This window comes from Tinamus guttatus, unplaced genomic scaffold, assembly GCF_059628265.1.
Source record: "Tinamus guttatus ecotype Peru unplaced genomic scaffold, ASM5962826v1 Tinamus_guttatus_pri_ptg000472l, whole genome shotgun sequence".
Classification (NCBI taxonomy): domain Eukaryota; kingdom Metazoa; phylum Chordata; class Aves; order Tinamiformes; family Tinamidae; genus Tinamus; species Tinamus guttatus.
Window position 1 is genome coordinate 4,950,515 of NW_028289006.1, and position 27,102 is coordinate 4,977,616.

At 48.9% G+C, this 27,102-nt stretch overlaps 1 protein-coding gene across 1 annotated transcript in view; it reads left to right on the forward strand.

The window, feature by feature from the left end:
• Positions 1-2,732: 2,732 nt before the first annotated feature.
• NTN4 (netrin 4) overlaps positions 2,733-27,102 on the forward strand; it is a 42,046-nt gene continuing 17,676 nt past the window's right edge. Inside the window, exons 1-4 of the mRNA XM_088532948.1 lie at positions 2,733-2,844; positions 5,119-5,123; positions 5,520-6,040; positions 22,850-23,128. Coding sequence (XP_088389074.1) covers positions 2,750-2,844; positions 5,119-5,123; positions 5,520-6,040; positions 22,850-23,128 — 900 coding nt within the window. The 5' untranslated portion in view covers positions 2,733-2,749. The remainder of the gene's footprint in view (positions 2,845-5,118; positions 5,124-5,519; positions 6,041-22,849; positions 23,129-27,102) is intronic.

Sequence of the window (27,102 nt, forward strand, 5' to 3'; positions counted from 1 at the left end):
ATAACACAGAAAGAAATAGAAAGAGTAAAGGGGTTTTATCAGGTTGCCCAGTTGCTAGGCAGGAAAGAATGTGCAGCTCAGTTATTTGGCTTGTGGGCACCAAGGCACGTGTGCCAGTGGCATCGCAAAGGAGCCGCCTTATCCTGGCAAGGTGGGGGCAGTTCAGCAGCTCTCTCCATCTCCGTATGCCCAGGCTGACCTTCGGGTGCCCTTCCTGGGGTGTCTGACACTTTTTCTTTGTTTTTCCCACCTTTTCTATGAAATGTTCCCATTTTAGCAACACCAGATTTCCTCCTTCTACCACCACTGTATGTCCTAACCACATACCTTTATTTCTCTTTCCTATCCTGGCAATCCTCCTTTTCCCACCATGTATTTCTCCTCCTATTTTCTCTCCTTTGCCACTCTCTTCCAACTCATTTCTAGCTCATACCCAAGTCTGCATGTACTCTTCCTCCTCAGACACTCACACCACCATCCATCTCCTGTCTAAGGAATTTCTCTGCAGTTTTTCAGTCCAGATCATCTTCTCTCCTCCCCTGGTGATTTCTGCAGACCGGTCACCCTCTATCCCAACCATCCTTTCTCAATCCCTCCTGTTCTTCTCTTCCAGACCATTAGTGTCCCCGTTTGCAGACTAGCCTTATGCTCCTGATGTCAGCTGGGCTCTCGCTCAGGTTTCCCCCAGAGTTTCCATCCTAAATACTCAAGCAATTCTACCTTAGAAACTAGTACAGTCCGTAAGATACTGCATTTCCATTTTCTCTCCCCCAGCCCTGTGGGATGTGTCGGTTGCAATCCGGCTGTAGCAACCTAAGCCAGCACTCCTCAAACTGCTCACAGGCCACGCTCCTGCGACGATTTCCCTCCCACGAGGCGCGATGCAGAGACCCTCAGGGACAACCTTTTCCTCCGCAGCCACCGGTGTGAGGAGCACCAGGAGCCTGGGTGCAGGAGCGGGCTCGGGTCAGCCTGCAGGGGCTCCAGCCCTGTCGAGACTCGTGGCCCTCTGCGTTCACCTGGAAAGGAGGGAAAACGGGACTGGCTGCGCGAACAAAATGCTTCTCTGTCAACTGTAAACTAGTGCTGAAAAACTAGAAAGTTGACAAGGATTAGCCTCCTTGTACCTTTTAAGTTTCAGACACGAAGATAACCTAGCCCCGTGAGATACATATTTTCTCGCTGTCAGTAGATTATATACTAAATACCTCTCAGCGTGCTGTTTTGTGATTATATAACCCCAAGCAGCCCTGTCTGTGAAGCATTTTTGAAGTGCATTGCAGAATGCAGCACGATGGTCTTAAGACAGGATCATGCTGCTTCTAAACCAAAGCTGTTCAAAGTGCAAGGATAGAAGCCTGAAAATTTTCCTGTCATCTGTACCATGCTCACCTCCCAGGTTCGATTCAGAGAAGTGACTGTGCAGGAGTCACTTCTCCCCCTTCCTTTTTCCCCTGACACTCCTGTGCTGTTGAGACCTAAAAAGGTGGAGGTTTGGGGTGAGAACCGGCCCTGGCTCTGCCCTTCCCTCTCCAAAGCTGCAGGGTCCGCTGGCGGAGACTGGTGCTATTCAGCACCTCAGCCACTACAGGACATCTTGATCCCCAAATGTGTGAGCTAAACCGCCCCCTGACTCGCCTGGGGAATGAAGGCAGAAGCCTGGATGCCCACCTGGCTCTTGCTCACCAAGGAAGCAGTTACTAGAAAGCAGCTGAGGAAACAAGAAACATCCTCAAAGTGTAAAGAACTGCTTTAATTCACCACTAGGTAAGCTCCTCTTTTAAAATGGAGATAGATGGGGGGAAAGGGCAAATTTCAGAGGGGAACTCCTGTTCTGCTTGTGCACCAGAGCACCACGAGGTACAGGAGGTGGTGCAGGAGCCAGACCCAGGCCAGGCAGATCTGCATGTGTCACAGCGTCACAGAAGGGCTGAGATTGAAAGGCACCTCTAGAGATCACCTAGTCCAATCCCCCTGCTCCAGCAGGGACACCCAGAGCACGTGGCACAGGGCGGCATCCAGGTGGGTTTGGAAGATCCCCAGAGAAGGAGACTCCACAACCTCTCTGGGCAGCCTGTTCCGGGGCTCTGTCACCCTCACAGTCAAGAAGCACTTAAAAAGGCTTCTATTTTCCTCACAGCGATGCCCGCAGTGAGGTCGACCAGGAAACGGGCAGCGCGGAGGGGAGCACAGCAGGGGCGGCTGAGCGGCAGAGCGGTGCGCGGGGCTGCGCGGGGCTGCCCGGGCGCTGATGCGGCGAGGGGCAGCGCCGGGGCTGCGCGGGGCGGTGCGCGGGGCGGTGCGCGGAGCTGCGCGGGGCGGTGCGCGGTGCGCGGGGCGGTGCGCGGGCTGCGCGGGGCGGTGCTCAGGGCGGTGCGCGGGGCAGTGCGCGGGGCGGTGCGCGGGGCTGCGCGGGGCGGTGCGCGGGGCGGTGCGCGGGCTGCGCGGGGCGGTGCGCGGGGCTGCGCGGGGCGGTGCGCGGGGCGGTGCGCGGGCTGCGCGGGGCGGTGCGCGGGGCGGTGCGCGGAGCTGCGCGGGGCGGTGCTCAGGGCGGTGCTCAGGGCAGTGCGCGGGGCGGTGCGCGGGGCGGTGCGCGGGGCGGTGCGCGGGCTGCGCGGGGCGCTGCTGCGGCGCGGGGCGCGGGGCGCCGCGCGGCGGCGCGCGGGGCGGGCGGTGCGCGGGGCGCCGCGCGGGGCGGCGCAGCGCAGCGCAGCGGCGGCTCCATGCGCGGCGCGCGGGCTGCGCGGCCATGGCGCTCGGCGGGATGTGGCTGGCGCTGCTGCTCGGCTGCGCCGCCGCCGCAGGTGGGTCGCGAGCGGCGCGTTCTCCGGCCACGGCAGCCGCGTGACTGGACCTCTCTCTATATCGCGATATAGGTAGATACGTAGATAGATAGATGGATGGATAGATAGATGTATGTGCGCACGTGTGCGGATAGATGCGTGTGGCAGATGTGCGCACATGGGGGTGCCCCTAGCCATATGTATGTATAGATCTGTGTATATATATATATATAAAATATATACATATGGGCTCATATGTGTGTGTGTATATACATATGCATATGCACGTGCTTGCATGCTGTGCTGCTGCAAGGGCCAGGGTCCTTCGCGGCTCCCAGGCAGGTCCCCCGCGGGTGGCAGCGGCACCGCGGCCGGGGGGCTCTGCGAATGCTGCTGTCTTGGGAAGGCAGCACGGGAGGAGTGGGAGAGGGTTTCCCCGCAGCGGGGTCCTGCAGCACCGGCGCACGCTGCGCGTAAACAGTTTGCATAACGCGCCGCCCGCGCAGCGAGTGCCAGCTTTCTGCCTTAAAAGAGAAGGGGGAAAAAAATATGGGAAACGAACACGTAATCAGGCACAAGATGTAAATGAAACATCACCAGGCAAGTGTTACAAAAATGCTTAAGCAGGAAGCATATGATTTTCCATGGATGTTTTACAGGTGAGTCATGGTATTTGCTGCATGCTCTCGCTCATTGCTAAAGGTCTGTCCAGTGGCATGTACAGTATATGGAATGGGAGCAAGTACTTACTGGGGTGTAATCGCTGGGTTTACGAGGAGGGAAAAGTGCCGTTTCAGTGGCTGTGGGAGAGCAGTCGGGAGCTTGTGGGAATCCCTGTGCCCCGATCTGCCCTTCCGCTGAATTCCTGTGGCAGGCGGCAGCGCACAAGAGAGCTGTCACCTCCTGTAAGCTGCATCCCTCTGCATCTGTCAGGCTGCCTGGTCTAATTAAAGCGGAAACGGGGAGGGTTTCCTCCATCCTCATCCCAGCGCTGGGATGGGACTGGGGGTCTGGTGTCCCCAGCATTCTGCAACTCCTACAAATCTGTCCAGAGACAGATCAGTGCCATCAGCTCAGCTGGATGGTAGCAGGAGCTGGGCGCTGTGGGGGTGGTTGAACACTCAGCTCCCAGGGACAAGGAGGGCGCTTCGGCCGCCTCCAGGCAGGGTTGTGCTCCTTGAGGCAGAGCCCCTGAGGGGACGGATGCTGGGGACACCAGCCATGAACCTGGCACTGCTGCCGTGCCAAGGAAAACCCTTGCAGACCTTGGGCCTAAGCACTGCCTCCCTGCAGGCAATACCCTGCGGTGGGTGAAAAAGCAAAGGGTGCAGCAAATGTGCACAATAATCCTGAGCTGTCTCAGGGACCCGGCTGAGCGCTGCAGTCTTTACTTGCCCCTTCCCAAACACGCTCTGCGATGCAGTGAGTGAGGGAAGCACAGCAAATGTTCACCTATTTGCTTAGCAGCTAACTGCGCTGTGCTACATGTAGCCAAAGAATCCAGGAAAGCAGCCAAACACATAAATTAAGCCAGCTTGTGGCAAGCCTGGCTGATAATATGATAATAGTCCTTACTTACCTACCCCTCAGGAGCGTGGTGTAGGTTAGTTAATGTTTACACAATTCTCTGGAAAGGATCTTCAGGAGATAAAAGCAATATTATATAAACTTTCCAGTTATATTTGTTTACTTTTCTAGAAGTATTCAGCACAGTTGATACACATCATCTCAGACACACTTCTACCCCTCATATTTTTATCGGCATAGGAAACTAATTTCACCAAGTATTTTTGCTCCCTAAAGACTTCCCTGGGTTGTTTACCCAATGAAATCCAGAGCCTGGCCTTAGTAATGCTTTCTAATGAGGGCATAAATAGTAGTGGTCCACATCTGTTCTGAATAATCCGTGTAGAAAACCTGTCTGAATTGCTGGTGGTAGAAACGTTTTGTCTCCAGTGCGTATTCCCTTCAGAAGCAGAAGGCGCAGGGAAATCTGTCACATGCCAAAGGCTTAGCCTCTGCTCGTGCATAATATCGCTTAATTGCAACTATGACACTGTAGACAAAAAACGAATAAAGCCCCCAGAAAGGATTTATTGGATGCTAAACTCAAATGACCTTTGGATGTATGAAAAAAATGCTCAGAAGAAGCCGTAATAATTGGTGCACAAAGCGGGCTATGTTGGCCTGGCCCTGTGATAAAGACAGCATTATGCACCTCAGAGGTCTCGCTCTGCCCGCATCCAAGTCATCACCACCCTTTTTTTCCTCTTTCCCACGTAGAACAGTTATGTTTCGTCAGAACGGCCTTGCACGGCAGCTCCACTTGTTAGAGAAGAGGTGAGGAGCCCTCCTCGTCACCCCAGCTCGCCAGGGGTAGTCACCGTGCTCAGTTTCACCCTGAGCCCCATGGCCATTTTTGACCCTGCTAATGCATTTTTTTTCAGCCGTCAGAGACTTGGTTGCAGGCGGTTTGCCAGTGCTGTTCCAACCGAGGATCTTTTTTTGTTTCGCTGTGTTTCCCTTTGTTTTTTTTCCTCCCTTGTGCCCACCGGCAATGCGTTCCCAAAAGATGCGGCGGGATTTTGATGCCATCCTGAGCTCCGCTGCAGCGTGGGGCTGTGGGGTGGGAAGGGAGGGTGGGGAGAAGAGGCGCCTTGTGTCCCGACATGTCGGCATGGGCACGGGCCACCCCCAAGAACCACGCCGACCTCTCTCCTGGCCTCTTGCCTGCAGGTGCGAGCGGCGCGGGCGCCCGCTGCGAGAAGGCCTGCAACCCGCGGCTGGGCAACCTGGCGCACGGGCGGGCGCTGCGCACGGACACGGCCTGCGGCACCGGCGCCCCCGAGCCCTTCTGCGCCTATGCCGAGGCGGCCGAGGGCAGCTGCGCGCCGCCGGCCTGCGGCCGCTGCAGCAGCGCCCACGCAGCGCTCGCCCACCCGCCCGCCGCCATGGCCGACTCGCCCTTCCGCCGCCCGCGCACGTGGTGGCAGTCGGCCCAGAGCGCCCCGCAGGAGACCATCCGGCTCGACTTGGAGGCCGCCTTTTACTTCACCCACCTGATCGTGGTGTTCAAGTCGCCGCGGCCGGCCGCCATGGTGCTGGAGCGCTCGCAGGACTTCGGCAGGACCTGGCGGCCCTACAAGTACTTCGCCGCTAACTGCTCGGCCACCTTCGGGCTGGAGGACGACGTGGCGCGCCGGGGGGCCGCCTGCACCTCCAGATACTCCAGCCCCTTCCCCTGCACGGGAGGAGAGGTAAGGTGCCTCCTCTGAGCTTCGCGATCATCCCGGGCGCTTTCTACAAAACTTAAAAAAAAAAATAAATTTAGCATTTTTAGAAATTTTAAAATTTAAAAGCCTGGGGTCCCCACATTCCCTTTAAATACGGTTGGCCATCGCCAAGAGGTAAGCATACAACCAGCCAAAAACCCTTCTGGCTACCCTGATAGGTAGTTCTGCATAAACCAGATTAACCAGATAGTTAAGGAACCTTATACTTCATTTATTTATTTATTTATTATGTTTACACTTATTCTTGCATGAAATCTACATGCAGAATGGCACAAAATCACAGTTGCTGAGAAGGAAAGCAGAAGTTTTTTGTGAAAAATCAGCTTATTTTCAATATCAGAGACTGCAGGAAATAAGTTCCATGCTTGGAGCCTTTGCAGGTAATGCCCGTTCCTTTTTTCTCCTAAACTCTGTGTTGGGACCCTCTCCCAGGAGCCCGTGGCCCTAGGGCTGCTCTCTAGACTCCCACTCGTGGTGAGGCATCTCCAGGGACCGCCTCTGGATCTTAAAGGCTGCTCCCTCTAGTGGCTTAGTTTAATGAACTTTAGCTAAAAGTTCAATGAAACTTAAAATTGCCCCCGGTAAAATTTAGAAAAATGGGCATGTTTAAATGGTGAATTAGGTTGGCTCTTTGTGTTTAGTCCTTGCTGATTACTTGCTTTGAGGTGAAGGTCCTGTTGTTGGAGATTGGTGGTCACGTCCCAGGAAAATCACCTGTTGAAGCATCTGTGTGGCTTCCCGCCCTCAGCCTGTCGGTTGGAGTCACCCTTATCCTTGATTTGGTTAGCAAACCACTCGCCACAGAAATGCCTGGCTACCCCATTGCGTCTCTTGGGGAAGAGCCCCGGGGAGGCAGCCAACGTCGTGCTCTGGGAGAAGCCGACCTGTGCCCCAGCAGGCTCCAGCAGAGCTCTCCAGAGCTGTCAGACAGGTCCAGGACTGCTATTTCATAAGGGTTTAAGTAAGGTTGTTCTCCTCTTCGCTCTCTGTCCTCTCATGACCCAGAAGAGCAGACTAAAATTTCCTTCACAGGGAAATCGGGTCCCGCTAAAAAGTTGGTTCTAAAGGACGTGGCCCACAGGGATTTTCCGAGACCCTCAGCATTTCCACCAGCCCCTGTGTCTCACTGGCTCTACCGATCTGCGATTCAGTGCAGGACTTTGCAGGCTGCAGGGAATTTGTAGCAATCAGCATCGGAGAATTGCCCTCTCCCACTTGCTCTTTGGACCTGCTGGCCAACTACCAGGGCATGTTTGGGGGGCTCTGACTTGCGCTGTCCCTTTTCAGCTTTCCCAGGGATCTTTCTTATAGACCAGAATCCAGAGTATAAAGCAGGGCAGTTATCTCTCTTTTTCCTGTTAGGTCCCATAGAATTAACACCCTGATGCAGTTTTCATTTAAATCACCCCTGCAAAGTAGGTGCAGACCAGGATGAGGGGTGTGTCTGGCGAGAACCTGTGGAAACAACATCCTTGGGCCAACTCATACAGGGGTTGCTGCCATGTGTGGGGACAGTGGGTTTGAGACTCTTACGTAGAAACCAGTGTTTATTTCAAGAAGGAAGAAAGTTTGGTTTTGCATCTACAGCAGTTCGCTGCAAAATAGGCTACCTCCTGCAGGAGGTACATGGAGCTACCTCCAGGATCCCTTCCAGCAGGATCCCTTCTTCTGGCTTCACTTTGGTTTGTGCTATTACAAAGAAGCCATAAAAGTCAGGATCATTTAATTATTCCAGGCTTTAAACAAATGTCGAGTACAAGGGGCTGGAGCTTATAAGATTTTATGTATATGGCACACTTCAGTTTGTTATACTTAAACACCACTTGTATTTACCTGCAAAGTAATAACAGCAACTTTCTGGTGACCAGATGGCAAGCATGCATGCTTAGCAAATATCACATGTAATTTATTACAGTGTGCTGCATTCCAGCAATTACTTCTAACTGCCAATAGCAACACACATCTCACCTAAAGAAACATCAGAGTTTTGTGTTCTGTTTGGAGTTATGCAGTGCTTTACTCCCACTTCTGCAAGCACCTCATTTCAGACATATGGAAACAGTAATTTCACTTGAAACAGTGGTTTCAAATATGCAGTCATCTCAAAACATCCAATTCTGAAAGCTATTATTTAATTGCAGTTCATTTGCCCCAGTTTTTTTTAAGGCTAACATAAATTCTGCAAGTGCTACTGGAATTCTTTTTAATTTTTTTTTCTATGATGTAAGTATAACCTGTGCTCCAAACTGTGTATCACACCACCCATATATCATTTTCTCCCATTTTTAAACATTTCAACACCACATGGGCATTTCCAGGCCCAGAGTCATGCTCACGGGATTCTGAACAGCGGGTCCGTGCATGTTGCTGGCACCCCCGGGCCATGGGCACCAGAGGTCATGGAGGAGCCATTGGAAAAACTCACAGGAGGCCTTGGGAGGCGGCTACTCACCCTCAACAGCTCTTGGTGCACAGGGACCTGAGGCTTATTTTTAACAGTTCGTGTCTTAATTTGAATCAAACGAGCATCCACTTCACTTCTTATTGTTTGTTTTTCTTAAGAAAAGAAGCAGCAGCCTCTTTGCATTTCTCTAGCCCCATATGATTATGAGTCATTCCTCAGATGTCTGGTCTAATTCTTATGACAGAAACCCTCCCTCGTTGCGACTTGGGCATGATGTTGATTTTGAAGAGATTTATGACACTGCAAAAAGCACGATGCCAAGCCTCTAGATTCTTTTTAAAGACCCAGAGCTCAGTGCTCATGGAAAAACAAGAGATGCTGAATTAGCTCCAGGAGCTTCTTTTCGTCTTTCTTCCTCTGATACGCCAGCTCCATGTTTTCCTTTCTGAGGCTAGGGCTGGCAGCTGAGCTAGGGGATGCTGACAAAGTGATCTGCATGGGACCTACCACCAGAAAAGGGGTGAATGCCTAGCATTCATTTTTCCTGATCTCAGTGACACAAGGTCTCTGCAGTGACTTGATGGGTCTCTACCCATCTTCGATGCCTTTCCCAAATGGGAAACGTACCTCTGGGCCTAGTTATCCTCTTTGGATGCAGCTGAGTGGACCACCCTGAGGGAGGCGTGAGCTGGAGGTGAACAGCCTAAGGTGAGGCTGGGAAGGAAAGGGAAAATCCAGAGGGAATTTCTTCAGCAGCTGTTCACCATGCAAAGCAAGGAGGCTGAATCCACCCAGCACAAAATAGGTATCTTCTCCTCCTCTTGCTTTATGCTGAAGTTATTCCTGTTTTACATCAAAATAGCCTGGGGGAAGATCAAATCCTACAAGTACAATGTAGGAGGAGAGGAATGCCTGGTGCTTAACACAGTGTTCGTCCAGTGTTCATGTTCATCCAGTAACAACGGGAAGCAGGGATTTTCTTTTTTTTAGTGATGGGCAGCAACACGTGCCTGATTAACCAATGTATGGATAGTGCTCAAAATGTGGGAAAGCATATGTCACAAGGGATACGACAGAAACAGGCAGTATGACCATTGCAAGGAATAATTTAGGAATACTTTTTTTTTCCATAACATTACCATGGAATTTGATGTAAAGGGCCAAAAGAAGAATCTAGTCACAGCCATGCACTGGTTTTTGAGAATAATACACTAATGCTCTAGTTTTAGTCTTAAAGGCTTTGCTGAAGGAATTAAGCACATACTTATAGGCATGTACTTAGGGACTTTGCTGACTGGAACTCCATGCAGGAGCAGTGGGAAAAGGAGAAGATGAAGGAAAAGTAAATGCCAGTGCAACCACTTGGGTTTCCAGCAAACTTTAAAGGTCTGCTAGTGGGAGGGAACAAGCTTGCAAAACTGTAAAGGGGAGAACACACTTCTTCCCTGTCAGGGAACGGTTTAGGATCAGCTGTGTGCAAAGGGGTCACTGAAGACTTCCCTTATGCTTAATTTAGTGAATTAATTGTTTCACGACAAAAGTTTGTTTAGCCCAGGCAGAAGCCTCTAAATGCTGGCCTTATATTATCAGGGATAAGGCCAAGTTTTAGCCTGTGTCATATGAGTATGGTACAGATCCAGAATAATTCTAGTTTTTCAGGGTGTTACCCCTGAGCCATATTACTGCGAGGAAAATCAGAACTGGATTCACCAGCCAAATATAATCCAATCTAAGTAAACAAGATGCAGAAACAAAATCTTGCAGCCTCAGGCTCAGATAAGAACACCATTTTTATTAGTATACAAAAAGGTCTATCTTCCCTCCCATATTTTGGATCATGTTAATATTTCTTCCTTTACAGGCTAATCTTAAAATTATCTTTGACTAGATGTCACTGTTAAGGGCTCGTCTACATGGGGCCCTGAGCAGATGTTAATTCTTTAACTATGAGTGAGAGTGACTGTCCACTCTGCAATGCAATTATCTCATTCACTTTAAATTCCCATCTGTGGTCAATTCAGATTAGCTCGCCTGAGTGTCCCCATTTAGGCAAACTCCGCAATAAAAGAACTTACTGAAGCAGAGTCTCCTTGACAAGATTTTAGTAAATTAGTAACTTGTTTGAGTGTTCATCTATTCAGAATACTGCTAATAAATCACTTTGAGACGTCAACCATTGTTGCTATTTTCTGTTAATAGGAGAAGTGTATTTGCAGCTTGAAAATATTCCAGCAACAAATGCTAACATGCTTCCAACTTTTGAAGCATCACATGCTTCTGTTTTACTGCAGTGTGTGTGTGTTTTACTAAGCATTTTATTGATCTCATGTGTCTCCTGTAGCAGAAAACCTTCCAATGTTCTGTGGTGTGTTGTTACTTCATGCAGCCTGTCTCTGTTCATTAGGGATTTGCACACCAGCCATACAGGTTTTACCTGAAAATAACTCTGTAGAGTAAAAGTAAATTGCGTCCTGCTAATTAGGAGTTTGGCCCTAATAGACACGGAGCAATTTTAGCACTGGCTGACACAAACAGCAGTTAAAGGTACTCAGGGTTTCTATTTTGGAAGCCCTACTTTTGGATTATAGACACACTGTGCTGCAGCGTAGAAAGTCTTCCTGTCTTAATTTTGGCTTTAAGCATATCTACCACCTTTTTAGTATCCTTAACTGGGCCTGAACCTCCACTGATCTGAGCTCCAAGGATCTGCTGGGCATGGGAGATTTGAGCTCAGTCACTTGCAGAACTTGGGACTCCACAAGGAAACTGCAAATAGCAAAGAGCAGCCTCAAAAGAGACTTAGACTTCAGACTATGAGAGGGATATGAACTGTTTTGTTAATGGTTCTCTGTCACTGGTATCTGGACAAAGAGGAAATAAAAGCCCAAACTGGCTGCAAGGAAAGTGAGGTTCCTGCTGCTCTCTGGTCTTAGCGGAGCATAGGGCAGGTAAGGATGCAGCCAAGGCCCCATGTTTTCAAATGCCATCTCCATATGTTGTAAAAGTGCCTTTTGTAGAGGAAAATTTTTGGAGAGCATCCTGATGATTCTGTCTTTGTGAAAATGCTCCCTGTTGGGTGTTACACAAAAGCATTGCATGCGAAGGAGCTACTTACTCAGATGGGCGCCGGTGGTGATCGGTTTATGGCCAGGCAGAGAATCACTCTGCGTTATCTCACTGAATTAACCTGCATGAGGGGTCCCCTATTTCCTTAGCCTAAAGAAGAAGAATGATGATTTCTAATGGGATGACATAAGCAGACTAAGGCTGGAGTTGATGAAATGATGAAGGTACCTAAAAATCAAGGGCTGTGCCAGCTGCTGAGCAAGCACATTCCCCCTGGCGTCGGGTCACGAGAGCAGAGCGGGATGGTGCCCGCCGGCCAGCACAGCACTGGACGGCGCTCAGAGCCTGCACCCACAGTGGGGCAGTCTTCTCCTAGGTCTACTGTGCGTGGAGTAGCAAAGGTGATGCTGCCAGCAAGCCTCTGGGCCAGGTTGTGGCAAGCCCCTAGCAGTCCCAGAGCCCCGATGAGTCCCTTTGCTGGGCTTCCCAGGCACCCAGCGTCTCAGAAGGACCAGGGCATGCACGAGATGATTTGTTACTCTCCCCAGAGTAAAATGATCCTCCACACAATTATCCTTTTGCAACTAGCTGACAAAAAGGTCTCATCATCTCCTTTTCTCTCTTCCTTTCCTACTGCTTATGGCACTTGGGATTTGGCCTTCTGCTTGGCCAGCTACTGAAGTGCAGCCATCTCAGGGATGGAGCATGGCCAACGCTTAATAACGCGGATCCACAGTCCCCTGCTTAGAACAGAGAGTTTCCAACTACTGCAGATTGGAGCTGCTGGATCAGCTAAGACAAATTATTCCTAAGAGGGAGCTTGGCCAGTCTATGAAAGGGGATATATTGTAGGCCAGCTACAATGGGAGGGAATGGGTGCCATGACTCCAAGAGGTCCTTTTCAAACTTATGTCCTTATGTAGGCAGTGAAGAGCACTGTACCCAGATGAAACAAGAGGAATTTGGGTAGGCAGAATTTAATTCTCTAAATTGGCACCTGGCCTTGTTAGCAGGACTATTGCTTCCCCTGAGAAAAGTGCTGTGGGATTTCAGTGGCGAAGCCAGAGCTCTCTTCCAGCACTGCACCCCACTGCTTCGTTCCACTGTTCCCTGTTGGCACAAAGGGAAGACTGGCACACTTATTCAGCTCCCCGTTTGCTGGCTGTAAAGCAGGGCTGCCATATTCCTCTGGTTACAAATGTATTCTTGGGAAGCACAGTGAATCTTGATGCATCTCAGAAGTTCTGACTCAGAACTTCGTGCTCTGTGGACTTAATCTGTGCATACACAATGGATATTTGCATGAGATTTCCAGTCTATTGACATCCAAAATGCTAGACAAATGGGAAATCCTCAAATTCCGCCTGGGCCACATTTCCCAGAAGAAAAGGCGTTAGTGTCCCAAACAGCATCGCCGTAGCTGCGCGCCATGGCTTGAGCTCTCCAGCAGCAGGCTGAGAGGGGAGGAGTGCCGTTTCTCAGGGCCTCTTTGACTCTGCCTATTTGCATGTAAATCAGACAGGTATCGTTCTCCCAAAATTAAGTGCAGTGCCAGGCAAGCGAATGCTTTACGCAGCGGCAGCAAGCAGCCAGACGCATGTACACAAAGTCTTTTCATCCCAGACAAGAGCAGTCGCAAAAGGTCCTTCCAAGCGAGCTACCCTCGGGCTGAAGGAAGCGCGGGCGATGCTGCGGCGCTCCTGCACGGCGGTGTGCCCCGCTCCCCAGCTGCCCAGGGGGTTGTGCTGCGGCCCCAGGCAGCGAGCCAGCCTTCCTCGGGGCACTGCCTGTGAACAAGCAAGGCCACTTCTCTCTCTGGCTCTTCAGGTGTAGCTCCAGGTTTTCCTCGGCGTCCCTGTACAAAGCAGGTACTGCTGGCAGACCATGGCTGAGCCCATCAATCTCTGTGGGGATAGAGAAAAGAGGGCAGCTACAAGGAAAAGCATTTAAATATTGTCTTTCTTACTGATAGGCCACAGGACTTCTTCACGTTGTCACCTGAAATGTGCTGGTTCATTTTCCCAGGCAGGATAGTGCAGCTCTGAAAACAGTGGCTTTGAAAAAGAAATTTCAAAGATAAGAACATCTTAATCATTATTTTTCCATCACAGTGAATATCCAATGGCAACATTCATCCAACAGGATTCATGAACAAATGAATTGAATGTTCTGTCTGGGTTTGATGAGAGAAAATAGCGATCAGGTAAAATAAAGCCACTGTGGGAATAAGCTACCTGTCCTTGGAGCAGCATTGCTAATTGGAGAGGAAGAAATCCAGATGCTTCGAGCTGTTTTCAGTGGAGAGGTATTTCTGTGATAAGAATATTACTTCTGTGATCATTGTCTGAATGAAAGCAGGCATGACCTAGCAGTGTTTCATTTTCATCTAATGAGATTGTGTAGCATGATCTCAAAAGGCGCTTGGGAAGTTGGCTCACGTCTGAGAGCTGCTGGACAGAGATGCCAGGGATTCTGGGGAGATCCCAAGGCTTGCCCAGGTTTTCCTCATGCCTCTTTCAGCCACTCACCTGTTGGCTTCCGTGTGTTAGTAACAATTTTTCTTGCACGGTCAGTTATTTGGAAAAGGGCTGAACATTGCCTTGGGTTTCTGAAATTATATTAGTTGTATTGGTATAAATTAATCTGTCAAAGCATCCACTAAAACCAGTTATTTGAAAGAGCTTTGTTGAAACAGCTGGATTTCCTTTTCTAAAACTTTGTAAGACTGTGTAACTCTTGGATGGTGAGATGTGACATTGTTTCTCTAGTTTTATGTGCTGTAAAAAATAGCAGAAGAGCTATAGGCACAAGCCAAATGTGCCCCAATGTTGTCCTTTATCAAATCACATTAAATAGCCATAACAGCCACAAGAGTGTCATTTCTGCAGCAACTTGGTGAGCTCATTGAATGGCTGCTGGTCGTATGTAGCAGATTTCTATGGCCATTGCTTGAGCGTTCGGATATAGAGGAGTGTTTCATATTGTGTCTTGAAAGCCAAGCTGCATTTGCTCATGGTGCCCTTAGAGCTTTCTTTATGCCTAAGTCATCAAGTCTAAGTTTCTCTGCAGTAGCAGGTCATGTTCCCCAATTCCTCTTGCCGCTTCATCTCATCCATGATACTAAAGTGCACACTGTGACTGTGTATACACAGGCCCTTCCCTGAGGAAAAGTGGGACCCTTCCCTAGAGTCTATTTCAACAAATAAAGCAGACAAATAAAGAAATACATTTAGAGGAGCTTGTGGGAGATACCAATTTCAGCTTACAAACTTCCCACATCATGTCAATTATAAAAAGCATCTGCCAAAGTCTTGTTTTAGCCAAGGATCATTGCAACTAACCTTGCATCTTGCTACTGATGGGTTTTTCTCTCAATAGCTCTTCTGCTCTGCATGTGGGATAGTGCATCAAGTGAGTCAAGCAGCCATTTATCAGTAGAGGGTAGCGGCACTGTGGTTCTAGAAGCCTTCAGCATAGAGGGAGAAGTTCACTGGGTTTGGTTTTGGTAAGGAACAAAACTTTTTATTAAGATTATAAGAGCTTAATCTCTTAAAGATATATTGATTAAATGTGGTTAGCCAGTTTGAAAGATTTTAGGAGGGGTCAACAGACAGACACACAGATACACACACAGTGTAAGTGCATAAGTCATATTTCAACATGACACTAACCTTAACAAAATGAAACACTCCTCTGCAGACACTGTTCTCCTCTCTCAGAGGAGCTAAAGAGAGAATGGGACAGAGATTGACCACACTGGCACAGAGAATCCCTGGAAATTCAGTGTCAAACATCCTAACCAGGGAAGTAAATACTGAGGTAGATTTGAGACTTCAGTAATAAATCTGAAAGACAATAAAAATCTCTCTATAGAATATCTCTGTCTTCCAGGGGACATATGTTGGGAGGAAATAGGTTGGTTATTATCAGCACCGGGGCTAGTGGTTAGAACTTGAGTATGGCTAATGGGGAGCTCTGCTCCTGGCAGTGCCTTGTAATTCCAGTTAAATCATATGAATTCTGTGCCTGAGGATTTTACCTGCTGTAAAAAAGGGTCGCCACAGATGACAGTGCAAATAGGACTGTCCATGCTCCCTGCATGTATCAACTAAGATCTGCTGTGCTTGGCTTGAAATAATGGCAGTGACCAGTTGATGTGTACAATGTTGGTGAGATGCTGGTAGGAAGCACAGCTGATAATGCCATGTGTGTAATCCCACCCACGTGCTTTATCCCAGCTATCATGGTCCAAATTTCACTTTTGTGGTTCTTAAGATAGGTCTGCTACGGCACTAAGCCGAAGTGGCTGTTAGCTACTAAGGTTTGCCATCCTCCTGTGTACAACAAGACTTTCCTTCAGGTGCTGTTGGGTTTTAGGCTCAACCGCTCTTTAGGAAAGGTGCAGGGAGATGAGCAGGGAGCGGTCTCAGCTCCAAGGCTCTTCTGGAGAGCTGGGGACTAGCAGAGGGGCAGGTGGGACCCAGCACTCAAGCCCTGCTGAAAGAGGGTGCAAGAGGGATGGGTGGGTGTGGGGCTCCTCTAAGTGGGAGTACCTGTCTGGCGCTCAGTTCCCACAGCCACGTTTAGATTTGACTCCCTCTGCAAGTGAAAAATAAAAAAATAAAACAAAATAAAAAATAAAAGCCTAATTAGGCTTTCACGGTGATGATTATTTTATTGCTCCTAATGCAGTTTCTTGGATGGAAGTTGAAAGCAGACATTGTGGCAGATTAACATTATAGAAAGCCCCAGTGGGCACACACATGTTGTGTCATTACTATTATTTTTAAATTACTCATATCTACAAATCAGCCTAATTGCCCCCTGTGAGCTTTCAGTAACTCTCAGCAAGGCAAGTGATTACTTTTAACTTTAACATCTATTAGGAGGGAAGCTTAATTGGCTCAAGGACAGCAGCAAAGCTGCAGAGCCCCGACTAAGTTCTGGGGGAAGTGCAGGAACCAAGAAAGGCGACCCCAGCACTAGCACTGCTGTATCCTGCTGGAATCTCCAGGTGGAAACGCATTCACGGGCGCTGGGCATCGGATACGCAGGGAGCTCAGCCCACCGGGGGGCTTCAGCGCTCAGTTTTGCCCCATGTGGGTATCTATCTCACCCAAGCAGGATGTGAGCAACGTTGCCTCAACTGGGGGCAGGGCCTGAGGACTGGAGGGAGATTTCTCAGGAGACCAGGGTGCTGGCAGAGCTCCACCACGGGCTTTACTGCCCGCATTTTGAAAGCACTGTACAAGTGCTAAATAAACCAGATAGATTCCAGTGACACGGAGATTCAACAGAGCCTAATAATACAGGCCATTTAAGCTATATTTATTTAGTGTCCGCATACCAACAAACACTGCAGGCTCCTAATGCAAATCTTAACATCTCTGTTGAACACTTACCTAGACATCACATTTCCTCTTATAAACTGACGCAGGCCTTGCATTTTTTTAGCTGACTGTATTTGGAGAAAACAGCAAACCATGCATCCTTTTTTCTTACAGGAGTTTTTTCCTTTTCTCTGTAAAATGCATGAAAGTGAATAAAACTACTTGCAAAAGTCAAATGAAACAGTACTGAATTTAGTAAATGCCTAGAAGCCAAATAACTGAGTCCCTATTATAAATAGATCACATTAATTGAGGGATTTTAGATGCATTTTCATGGATGTGGTTAGACGATACAGGGCAGAGTCTGTGCTTCTCTTTGGTGTTCTTGCTCCTTCTGAAAGAAACCATGGACCATTTCATGTCATGCTATCATTTGGGTTTTCACTTGCAAGCAAACAAAGTGTGGCTATGCCTTTCACAGTTAGTTATTACTTTTACTTCTGTCATTTTGCTCACTTGTTGGCTTGTTTCCATGTGGGTCTCCTTATTCACTTACCTGTTCATTTATTCACTCTTCCGTGCATTGATTTCTGCTGTCATTTTACGAACCCAAGTAAGGATGGCCGTTGTGGCTACCTGCAAACCAAGGGACCCCGTTCATCACTGCAGTCCCTTGTTTCATGGCAAGAGGTTTGGTCGCCCACAACTCCAGCTGGCAGGAGCTCAGCAGTCCAAGACGCACCTATGTAGAAAGCTCTGCTAGTGGGAAATCTTTCATTGGGTTTGTTGACTTCTTCAGGCAGCGTTGACCTTGGAGCCTATTTTGTTGTGTTCTCAGCATCGTTCATTAGCATTTTCCTTCCCACTGTGGATATATATATATAAAGCTGCCCTTTCATTACTTTTTGAGCGTAAACATACTAGGGTGCTTCTTGCAAAGGGACTTTTATGTATTTATAAATCGAGGTCATTGTGGTACAAGCGGTTACTTGAGTGCACCACATTCATGGACGTTGTTTTATTTATATTCTGGGCTACATTTCTGTGTCTGGGGAAGGGTGAACAGCTAAGGCTTCTTGCGCCACTAAGAGAAAAGAAAAGAAAAAGTGAAGTAATCAACAGATCGAAAGCTGCTCGTGACTGCACACAAGGAAATGGAAATACTGTGAAAATTTATGAGGGTGTCTATGTTGTGATGTGCCCAAAGCACAGACAGATGGAGCGGCCTGGCTGGAAACCAGGGTATTTTTACTCTGCAGTGTGTGCAGGGTGCTCTAGGGGAGGCAGCGCTTGGTCTTCTCCTGATCAGCACCGGGAGGAAGGAGCGCCACAGCAAGTGGTGTCCAGGGTATTTGGCTACGTAGATAGTCTTTTCCCAAGAAGAAAATCCTTCTGGAAGCTTTAAATCACTTCAGTATTGACATTGATCCATACAAACATCACATTTATAGGAGACAAGAACCAACAGAGTAAAATTCCAGATAGTGTGGAAGGAATGTGACTCTTGCACGGTAAAAGGAAACACCAATGTGGAACAGTATGCAGGATTACCCCGAGAAATGCTGCAGGTGCAGCAGAGGAGGGAGACCAGAACAGAGGTAGCAATGCTGGGAATGAAGATGTGTTTTTGATAGGAAGCATTTTGGCATGTCTAGCACAGGAGAGTTGTGCATTTACAGTTTTTCTAGCTCTATAAAACAAGAGCATGCATTAATGCATTCACTAGGCAGTTGCTAGTATAAAGATGCTGTCCTCCCAACTTGTCCTGCCCACTTGCTACCAGGGGAAGCCACATCACCTTCCAAATGTTATAATGCTTAATTTTGGCCTAGTATCATATTGGCAGAGGCTTTAAGAGCCATCCAGTGAGGCTCGCTGAATACAGGTTTTAAGGACGGTCAGGAAGGACGTTCTCTTCTACCCATTGAACTCAACATCTTCCTTGCTTAGTACAGTAACTTTGGTAGCACTCTGTGGCAGGACCTTTCCCAGGGCTTTTTGACTATGGAGAGCAATTGACTTTCTTTCTCTTAAGTCTTCAGGCACAGACTTTTTGGAGAGGTGTGAGGGAATCTGTGTTTGCCCCTTCTCAGCTGCCAGAGCAGTTGCCTCAAATATCCGAAAAATTGAGATGTACCCTAGTGAGCCAGCACTCCAGCCACAGCTGTGGAGCTGCTGCCAAGGGTTCCTGTCCCGGCCGCTTGGGCCATGGACACGTGTTTTGAGTGTTGTTTTGGCGAGCTAAACCGGGAGGTCTTTGCAGAGCTGTCGGGAAGAGGAAGCAGTGGCTCAGGGTTAGTCACTTCGCTTTAAGCGGTTGTTTTGACGACTCTTCCAAGGCTGCTGACAAGTGCTGGCTTCGAGGCGTCCGCGCAGCCTCCCGTGGAGCCAGCCTGGGGAAAAGGGATGGGGACGCAGTGCTGACACAGGAGCTTGCTGGGCTCCCTCGAGTACAGCCCTGCCACGGGGAGCCCATCTGGCTCTTCGGGCACCTGCCTGCAGTGGGGACAGAGATGCAGAAACCGGGAGCAAGGTTACAAAAGCCATGGTGAGGCACACAGCGTAGGCAAGATAAATGTCTATATAGGCTGTAAGTTCTCCTCAAATCCTGCTTGAATGCTTCTTCTGTGCGGTTAAAATTAAACAATATTTTGGTTCAGAAGCCTGGCTGATTACTGTGCTCAGGGGCTGCCAGCAGAAGGACTGTAGGTATAAAAACACAACCAGCTTTGCTCTGCAAAACCACAGTGCCTTTGTGGACAGGATGCTGTAGCCCATGGCCCATCCCACCTGTGGAAGAGCTGCCGAGAGCAGAGGTAAAAGTGCAAGCGCTGACTTTTGAACATCTCTGCACGTGGGGTTCTGGGTAGGGTAGAGATGCAGCTCTATAACAGCTGCTTCATGTATGAAGACAGTGTGACCTGACTGTTGTGCTAGGATTATTCCTAAGATGGGATGGGATAAATCATAGCGGTTAGCCAGGAAATCCTGCTGAGAAACATGTTCTTGATCTTGCTACACGGCCTCTGGGGGCTTCAGTCCAATTGACTGGGACAGGGCAGAGATTTGCTGTTCATGTTTTGTGTGTCATAATAACTGTTTTGTATTTTATGAAAATATATCTAGCAGTAGCTGAGGGATGTTGACTCTGTTATTTGTGCTGGGATCAGACTCCGTCTGTTACTCTGCACTACTTTAGGTTGCAAAGGGGCTCTGGAGCTGGGGCTGCCAAGCCACCAAGTTGAGTTCAGGACAGCTGCGTGTCACTGGAGCGATATGGAGCTGCCATGACGAGCTGCTGAGAAGCTGCTCCTTGTAACCCACCGGGAATTACAGGCAGGGAACATGTTTAGCATCAACTGTTTCCAAGTAGCCATAAAAAGAAATGTTTGCAACATTTTAGGAATTGAGCTGGAATACTGTCTCCATTGAAACCAGTAGCATAACTCCCCCTCAATTCCATCCATCCGAGATTTAACTCTCCAATTGCAAAGGCACTCAAAATTGCTGATCTGCTCACCCCAACTGCCTTTGCTAGAGTTATAAACATCAGAGATGTGCATGGGGTGCATGTGTCCGGATAAATAAGAGCAACTGCAAATGATGAGAAGAAAATCTCTGACTGTATCTGGTTCCCATGTATGTGTTTCCTTCACCGCTCTGATCTGAATCAGGAAGAACAAAGGGCTTCTCAGAGAGGCCATTTATGCAATCACAAGGAATCCAAAGTGCTAATTTTTTACTAAAATTTCTCAGCCTGGCATTTTCCATCATCCCCACTAAAAGGAAATTAATGTCTCAAATCTGGATGTTTTCCAGGGAATTTTCCTTCCGTATCTGAAAGCATCTTGTGTTCACAGAGCCGCCAAGGAGTCAATGTAATCTGCGTTGCATTAATTTAAGCTTGGGTAAATAGCCAGCTCTGGGAAGATGTGGAGGGCCTGGCGTGTGTATCCTTTAGGGGCTGTATTCAGATCAGCTTGATATTCTTAATTTTAGAGAAGCCAAAAAGACTGTGTATAAGTAAAAAAAGACCTTTCGAAATGCGTTACTACTTATCCGTACCCCTCATCAGACTCAGCACGTCTACACAAGGACCACAGCATCAACCCTGTCCTCCTCAATCTTCCCAGCTACCTCCTCCCCCTTGGGCAGCCTTTAGGGAAAAGCAGCCAGACGCTCACATCCCTGTAGGATGCAGCAGCTCTGTGGGAGCTGCTGCTGACCTGGCAGCAGTGCCATGGCACGGGCAGCTTGTCCGTGTGTGCCACTGCGCCGTGACATGTGTGTCCACGCGTCCCTGTCCCAGGACATGCGTGTCCAGGTGCCGCTGTGCCGGGACGTGCGTGTCCAGGTGCCGCTGTGCCCTGACGTGCGTGTCCACGTGCTCCTGTCCCAGGACATGCGTGTCCAGGTGCCGCTGTCCTGGGATGTGCGTGTCCAGGTGCCGCTGTGCCCTGACGTGCGTGTCCACGTGCTCCTGTCCCAGGACATGCGTGTCCAGGTGCCGCTGTGCCGGGACGTGCGTGTCCAGGTGCCGCTGTGCCCTGATGTGCGTGTCCACGTGCTCCTGTCCCAGGACATGCGTGTTCAGGTGCCGCTGTGCCGGGACATGCGTGTCCAGGTGCTGCTGTGCCCTGACGTGCGTGTCCGAGCGCGCTGTGCCATGATGTGTGTGTCCAGGCACTGCTGTGCTGAGATGTGCGTGTCCAGGTGCCGCTGTGCCATGACATACGTGTCCACGCGCCGCGTCGGGCAGCAGTGTGTCCAGGCCCACTGGTGCCAGCCCATGGATCGCCACCACACTCAGTGGGCGTGCAGGGTGCACAAAGCCCCCTGCCACCACTCAGATCAGACACAGGAAAAGCTCTAAATCTCCTTCGAGGCCTTGACAAAACTTCCCCGGGCTGGGGCTTGGCAGCTGTGGAAAGCAGCCAGGTGCTGGCCAGGAGCTCTGCCCGTAGCCATGGGCCGGGAGAGGCCGCTGGCAATGCCGGCGCATCAAGAGCGCCTATCGCCAGTGTGTGTGAATCCCAGCCAAACTAAAGGGAAGCCGTCGTTAGCTGAAAGGGATCAACCACATCCGTCAGTAAGAGCAGAGCAGCTCCCATGCCTGAGCACCAGCGATTACGAGATTCACTAAATCAAGTTTTCTTCCCATCCCTCTGGGTACTCTGGAGCACCCCAGCTGCTCTGCACAACTTGACCCCCTTGGCATCTATTTATAACATTATGGATTCATCCAGCCTTCAAACCGGTCAGTGAAGAACAACCTAACTATCTTTAAAGTGTGCACCGTAAATTAAAGGCACCAGTGACAGATGCCTGTGTCAAAGAAATGTCATTTTATGTGAGTGGTAGCTAAATGAAATGTATGCTGTTCATGGTTTCACACCATAGGCACCTAGGCCAACAAGTTTTAAATAAACCTCTTAAAGAAAATTAGTTATTTTTGTCTAGTGCTCTCAAATTTCAATTTGAGCTAATATTTACCTATTCCATCCAACTGAAGTTAAAATAAAGGGTGGCTGATAAGTATTTATTTAAACTCAAGAAGCCCTCAACTTTTCTTTCTCTCTTATCTGGGTCCTCTCAGCTATCGACTTGCTGTCACTAATCGCCTCACCTAATCACTTTTCCATGGGAAGCAGCCTGGGACTGATAGGCGCCAAATATTTGGAAACCCAGGCTTTATTTGTTAAAGAAATGCCCCACTTTGGGAAAGGGGGAGAGGGGAGGAAACGTTTACCTTCTGTGTTACTGCCCGGAGGAAGGCCCGTCTCTGCGCCACGTGCCTGCTCTCGCAGCGGCGAGGCGCAATGGTGGCGGCCAGGCCACAACCTTTGCTATCAGCTAATGGCAACATTCTGGGGGCACTGCAGGGCTTTGCACGCCTCAGGGAGCCCTAGGTGCTGCCGCGAACCTTGCCCACGCTTTCTGTGTGTGTCTCATCCCGCGGGTGTCTCCGTGCAGGTGATATACCGAGCCCTGTCGCCGCCCTTCGCGGCCGAGGACCCGTACAGCGCGGCGGCGCAGGAGCAGCTGAAGATCACCAACCTGCGCGTGCGGCTGCTGAAGCGGCAGGCCTGCCCCTGCCGCGCCGAGGGCCGCCCGCCGCCGCCCCCGCAGCTGCTGCACTTCGCCATCTACGACTTCATCGTGAAGGGCAGCTGCTTCTGCAACGGCCACGCGGACCACTGCGTGCCCGTCGCCGGCTTCAGACCCGTCAAGGCCGCCGGCGTCTTCCACGTGGTATGTAGACACTCAACAGCGTCCGCGCTGCAAGGGCCCGGGGTTTAAAAGCAGCAGGGGCACCGTGGTTTCTTGATCTGAGCATAGTGTTTGACATGTGATGCCATAAATTCAAAGAGAAGCAAGCAAAACCAAACATCTCTAAAAAGGAGGTAGTCCCCAGGTGCAGTTGAGGAGCTCTGCTTTCCTTCTGCCTGGGTTTAAAATGCAATAGGGCCCACCAGGACCCCCTTCTTTCAAGGCTGCAGAAGTAGCTACTACACAGTTAAGTTTGTTTATTTCAGCTGATTGAAGCAAACGAAAATCACTGGTTCTCTTCTACCCTCAAACTCTAACCAGCAATAACAAAATATTTAGAAGATGATGAATACCAGGTGTTTTGATAACAGACAGGAAGATGTTTCCCTGAAAGCTGTAAGGATTTTGTGGTTGTGGCTGTTTCTGGAGGACCTCAGGTACTGAGTCAGATCTTGGGCCAAGAGTCAGGAGAGCTGGGTTTTGGCTCTTCCAAAACCCAAGAGTCCCAAAGGTGAAGCTTTCTGTTGTGATTTACTGTACACATCTCTGAATAAAAACCCTTGGCTCTGGTTTCAAGGAAGCTCTCATCACAAGAGCCATGAGCTCAAATCCTTCGGGACTGACAAAGACCCAAAATTCAGGTCTTCCACATCTTGAAGATGTGTCCTGTAGCTACCAAGCTGTTGGAGAAAACACAGGCATGATGGCAACCAAAGCATTTGCCATTGAGATGAGCAGAGTCCAAACTTTGCTTGCAAGACCTTGGAGCTTGATCTCACGCTGGCAGAAAAACAGCAGAAAATTGCTTCAGTCTCTGAGCTGGGCCCTCTTCATGTTTTCCTCCCTGCTCATCTTGGCTTTCTTGACATAGGAAAGGTGGGGAAGATCAGGGCAGCTAAACATATTGCATTGAGTAAGGTTAAAAAGGGGAAGATCATAAAAATGTAAGCCAATTACTAGAGGTAAGAAGTCTGGCATCCATCCAGCTCTTCAGGGAATTCTCCTGTGAGTTAAATTATGGTCTCAAACATGAAGCAGACAGCATGTTTTTCTTCTAATAGAACTAGTCCTGCAACATCTTGGAAATATACAAATTTGAAAGCATGCAGCGCTATGATTGATACGCCTGTTTCAAGTAGCACTACTCCAGTTTTCACAGATGTTCCCTTAATGAAAGTCTTTGAAAAGATCTGTTTGCCTGGAATTATTTCAGTGTGATACAATAGCATGGGAGCGTGTCCCAAAGCACTGCTGAGAGTTACAACAGAGCTTGCAGCCAAATATACTTCTGGAATGACTGAAGCTGTGGAAATTATAGCACATAGGTAACTGGGAATGATGGGGGAAAGAATCAAAGGCCAAGATCACGCTGATAAAACAAAGCAAGAAATAGCAGCAAGCCCCAGCTCCAGCTCCTAGGGGACTGAAGAATTAAACTCCCGTTATAAATATTTATGTGGCAAGAGTCCCAAAGGTGAAGCTTTTATAGCAGATTTAACTCATCTGACTATGTCTTAAAGTTTTCTCTATGTGACCCATAAGAGATCAGCCAGCATCAAAGTCATGTAGCCCCACAGCTCACTGCAGAGCCCTGCTGTAGGGTTGGGAAAGTGATATTTCCTTTTAAATTATCACATTATTTTATTTCCAAGATGATATCAAAATATAGTTGTGTGCATAGAGGATGGTGGAAACTGGGACTCTTTAGCTAGAAGAAGTCAAATTTCTGAAGAGAGGAACATTCCAAAGAGGGAGCATAAGTTTAATCTGAAAAGGCCATTTATTTAAAAGATAATTCTGAAGAATTATGGTCAATTATTCGCGTTTGATATGGGGATTTCATTCTTATATATCTGGGGTTACTGCAGAAACCTGATTGTAAAATCAAGGACAGTAAAATTTGGGAAATGTGTTTGCATTTTCCAGTATTATTATAAAGTTTGACATAGTTTTTGTGCGTTTTCCCACTGGAACCATCCTGAAGGATACTGCCAAAATTACGGAGCTGCCATCATATTTCAAAATTTTCTGAATCTTCCCCAAAAAGGGCTTTTTCCAAAAAAAGGTATGTGTAAGTTCTCTTAAATCCCTACTTGGACTCATCCTAGAGGCAAAATCCTACCTACAGGCTTGTTTTCAGCTCCTGCTTGGCCAGCAAAAGAACCAGGTGTGCTGTCCTTGTTTGGCTGGCCTGGGGAGTAAGCAGGAGACCTGTGAGGTCTCTGACAGTCCTCGCCAAGCAAGCTGAAGTGCTTTAGCCCTTTCACTCAGCAGCCAGGCAGAAATGCTTCAGCAAAGTGAGGTGCAGGTAGGTGGAGGCTTGTGGCTGCCACCCAGATGGGGATTTGGCAGAGAAGAAATGAACTGTGGGGACAGCAGGCCCAGTTCAGCTCGGCACATCAGTAGCCATCCAGGATACGAATGCTTCTTGATGGTGTGGCCATCTTGCACTGGGAGTCTAGTTTTTGGGGAGTAAAATGTTCAGTTAGTCTCCAGAGCAAAAAGCAATAGCCAGGAACATGCTCGAAGAGGCTCTCTGTGTCCCTCCCTGTGCACAGGAGCTCCCTGTGCCCTCTGCCCAGTTTCGCTGCTCGGGCAGAGTGTAGCAGAGCTGCTGCTCACCCATCCCTCCCCAGCACGGACTCTCTGAGGACAGCAGCTTTCGCTCTGCGTGTGCGTGTGTCTCTGTGAAAGCAGACGGCGACACCAGAGGAAGCCTAAGGCGCTTAATGAGATAGACAGTTTCAGCTTTTGGAATGGGGCAGATCGGAAGAAGGGCTTAGGTGGAGATATTTATAGGTCTACTAGTCCTAAATAAAGAAGGAAGGAATTTATATGTGAAAGCTTTGGGTTCCTTGGGAGCTGGAAATGCAGTGTCAATATTTAGGTGAATCATGAACCAATAGCTGGGCTCCTGCCCTGTATGGGGGTCTCCCCCTTCATGAGCTGCAGAGGAAGAGCAGAGAGATTGAGGAGGACGTTGGCTGTCTCCCAATGATGGCCAAGGTGCTACATGTGGGTAGTGTAGCGCTGACTGCCCTGGTTACGTGTGTGCAGAAAAGAGCTGTCAGGGCCATGCAGCTGCTCTTCCTTCCCTTCCCCTCCTCCCAAACCATCCGTCCAACACACACTGGCGTGCGTCCGGCCTTTTCCAGATAAAGCAGCCTTACTGCCCTGCCAGGCACGTATCTTTTCCCTGTCCTGCACGGGGAGTAGGAACAAATTAGCAGCCTGGTTTTGTTCTTTCCCTTGTTCACTTTTTCCTCAGTGATGGTTTTAAAAATATGATACAGTCATTTCACCTTTGCTCTGAAGAAAGGAAATGGGACACTAGAACCTGAGGAAGAAAGAGCACTTCTCTATCATTAGGCAGCATGAGTATTCTTCCCCCTTCCCATATGGCCAACTCAGTGGCTGTTATAAATTGTTATCATGCTACAGCCATCAAAAGATGCTGAAGGTCTTCTCCAGAATGACCGACAAGATGCCTATTGTACCAGGAATGAAAAAAGAGACACCCTCTCCCCACACCCAGAAACAACCAAACTTCGCAAGAACAAGACAGGAGATGAGAATTTTGTCATGCATAAATTCGGTTGCCCAGTGCTTAGAGGCAGCGTATCTTACTGCATACCAACAACATCCAGTAAGCACAGCTTCCAGAGCTCGCTCCCAGCGGTCTGAGTGCAAGGTTAATTTAAAGCTGTCATTAGCGACCCAGTGTGAATGACATGATTTTCCTCTGGACTGATATTGTGTCCATTTTCCAAGTAATGAAAGAAAAAGAGAAAAACTACAATTTTAGCAGTTCCAAGAAAGTCTATTAAAAGCAAAAGTCCCTCACGGCTACTTAGGCTGTCTGCTTAGACTGCAAGGTTTTGGGGACCGTGACTTTCTTTTGCTGTGCATTTGTGTTGAACCCGCTATACAATAGTGAGTTCTTGTAATATGGAATA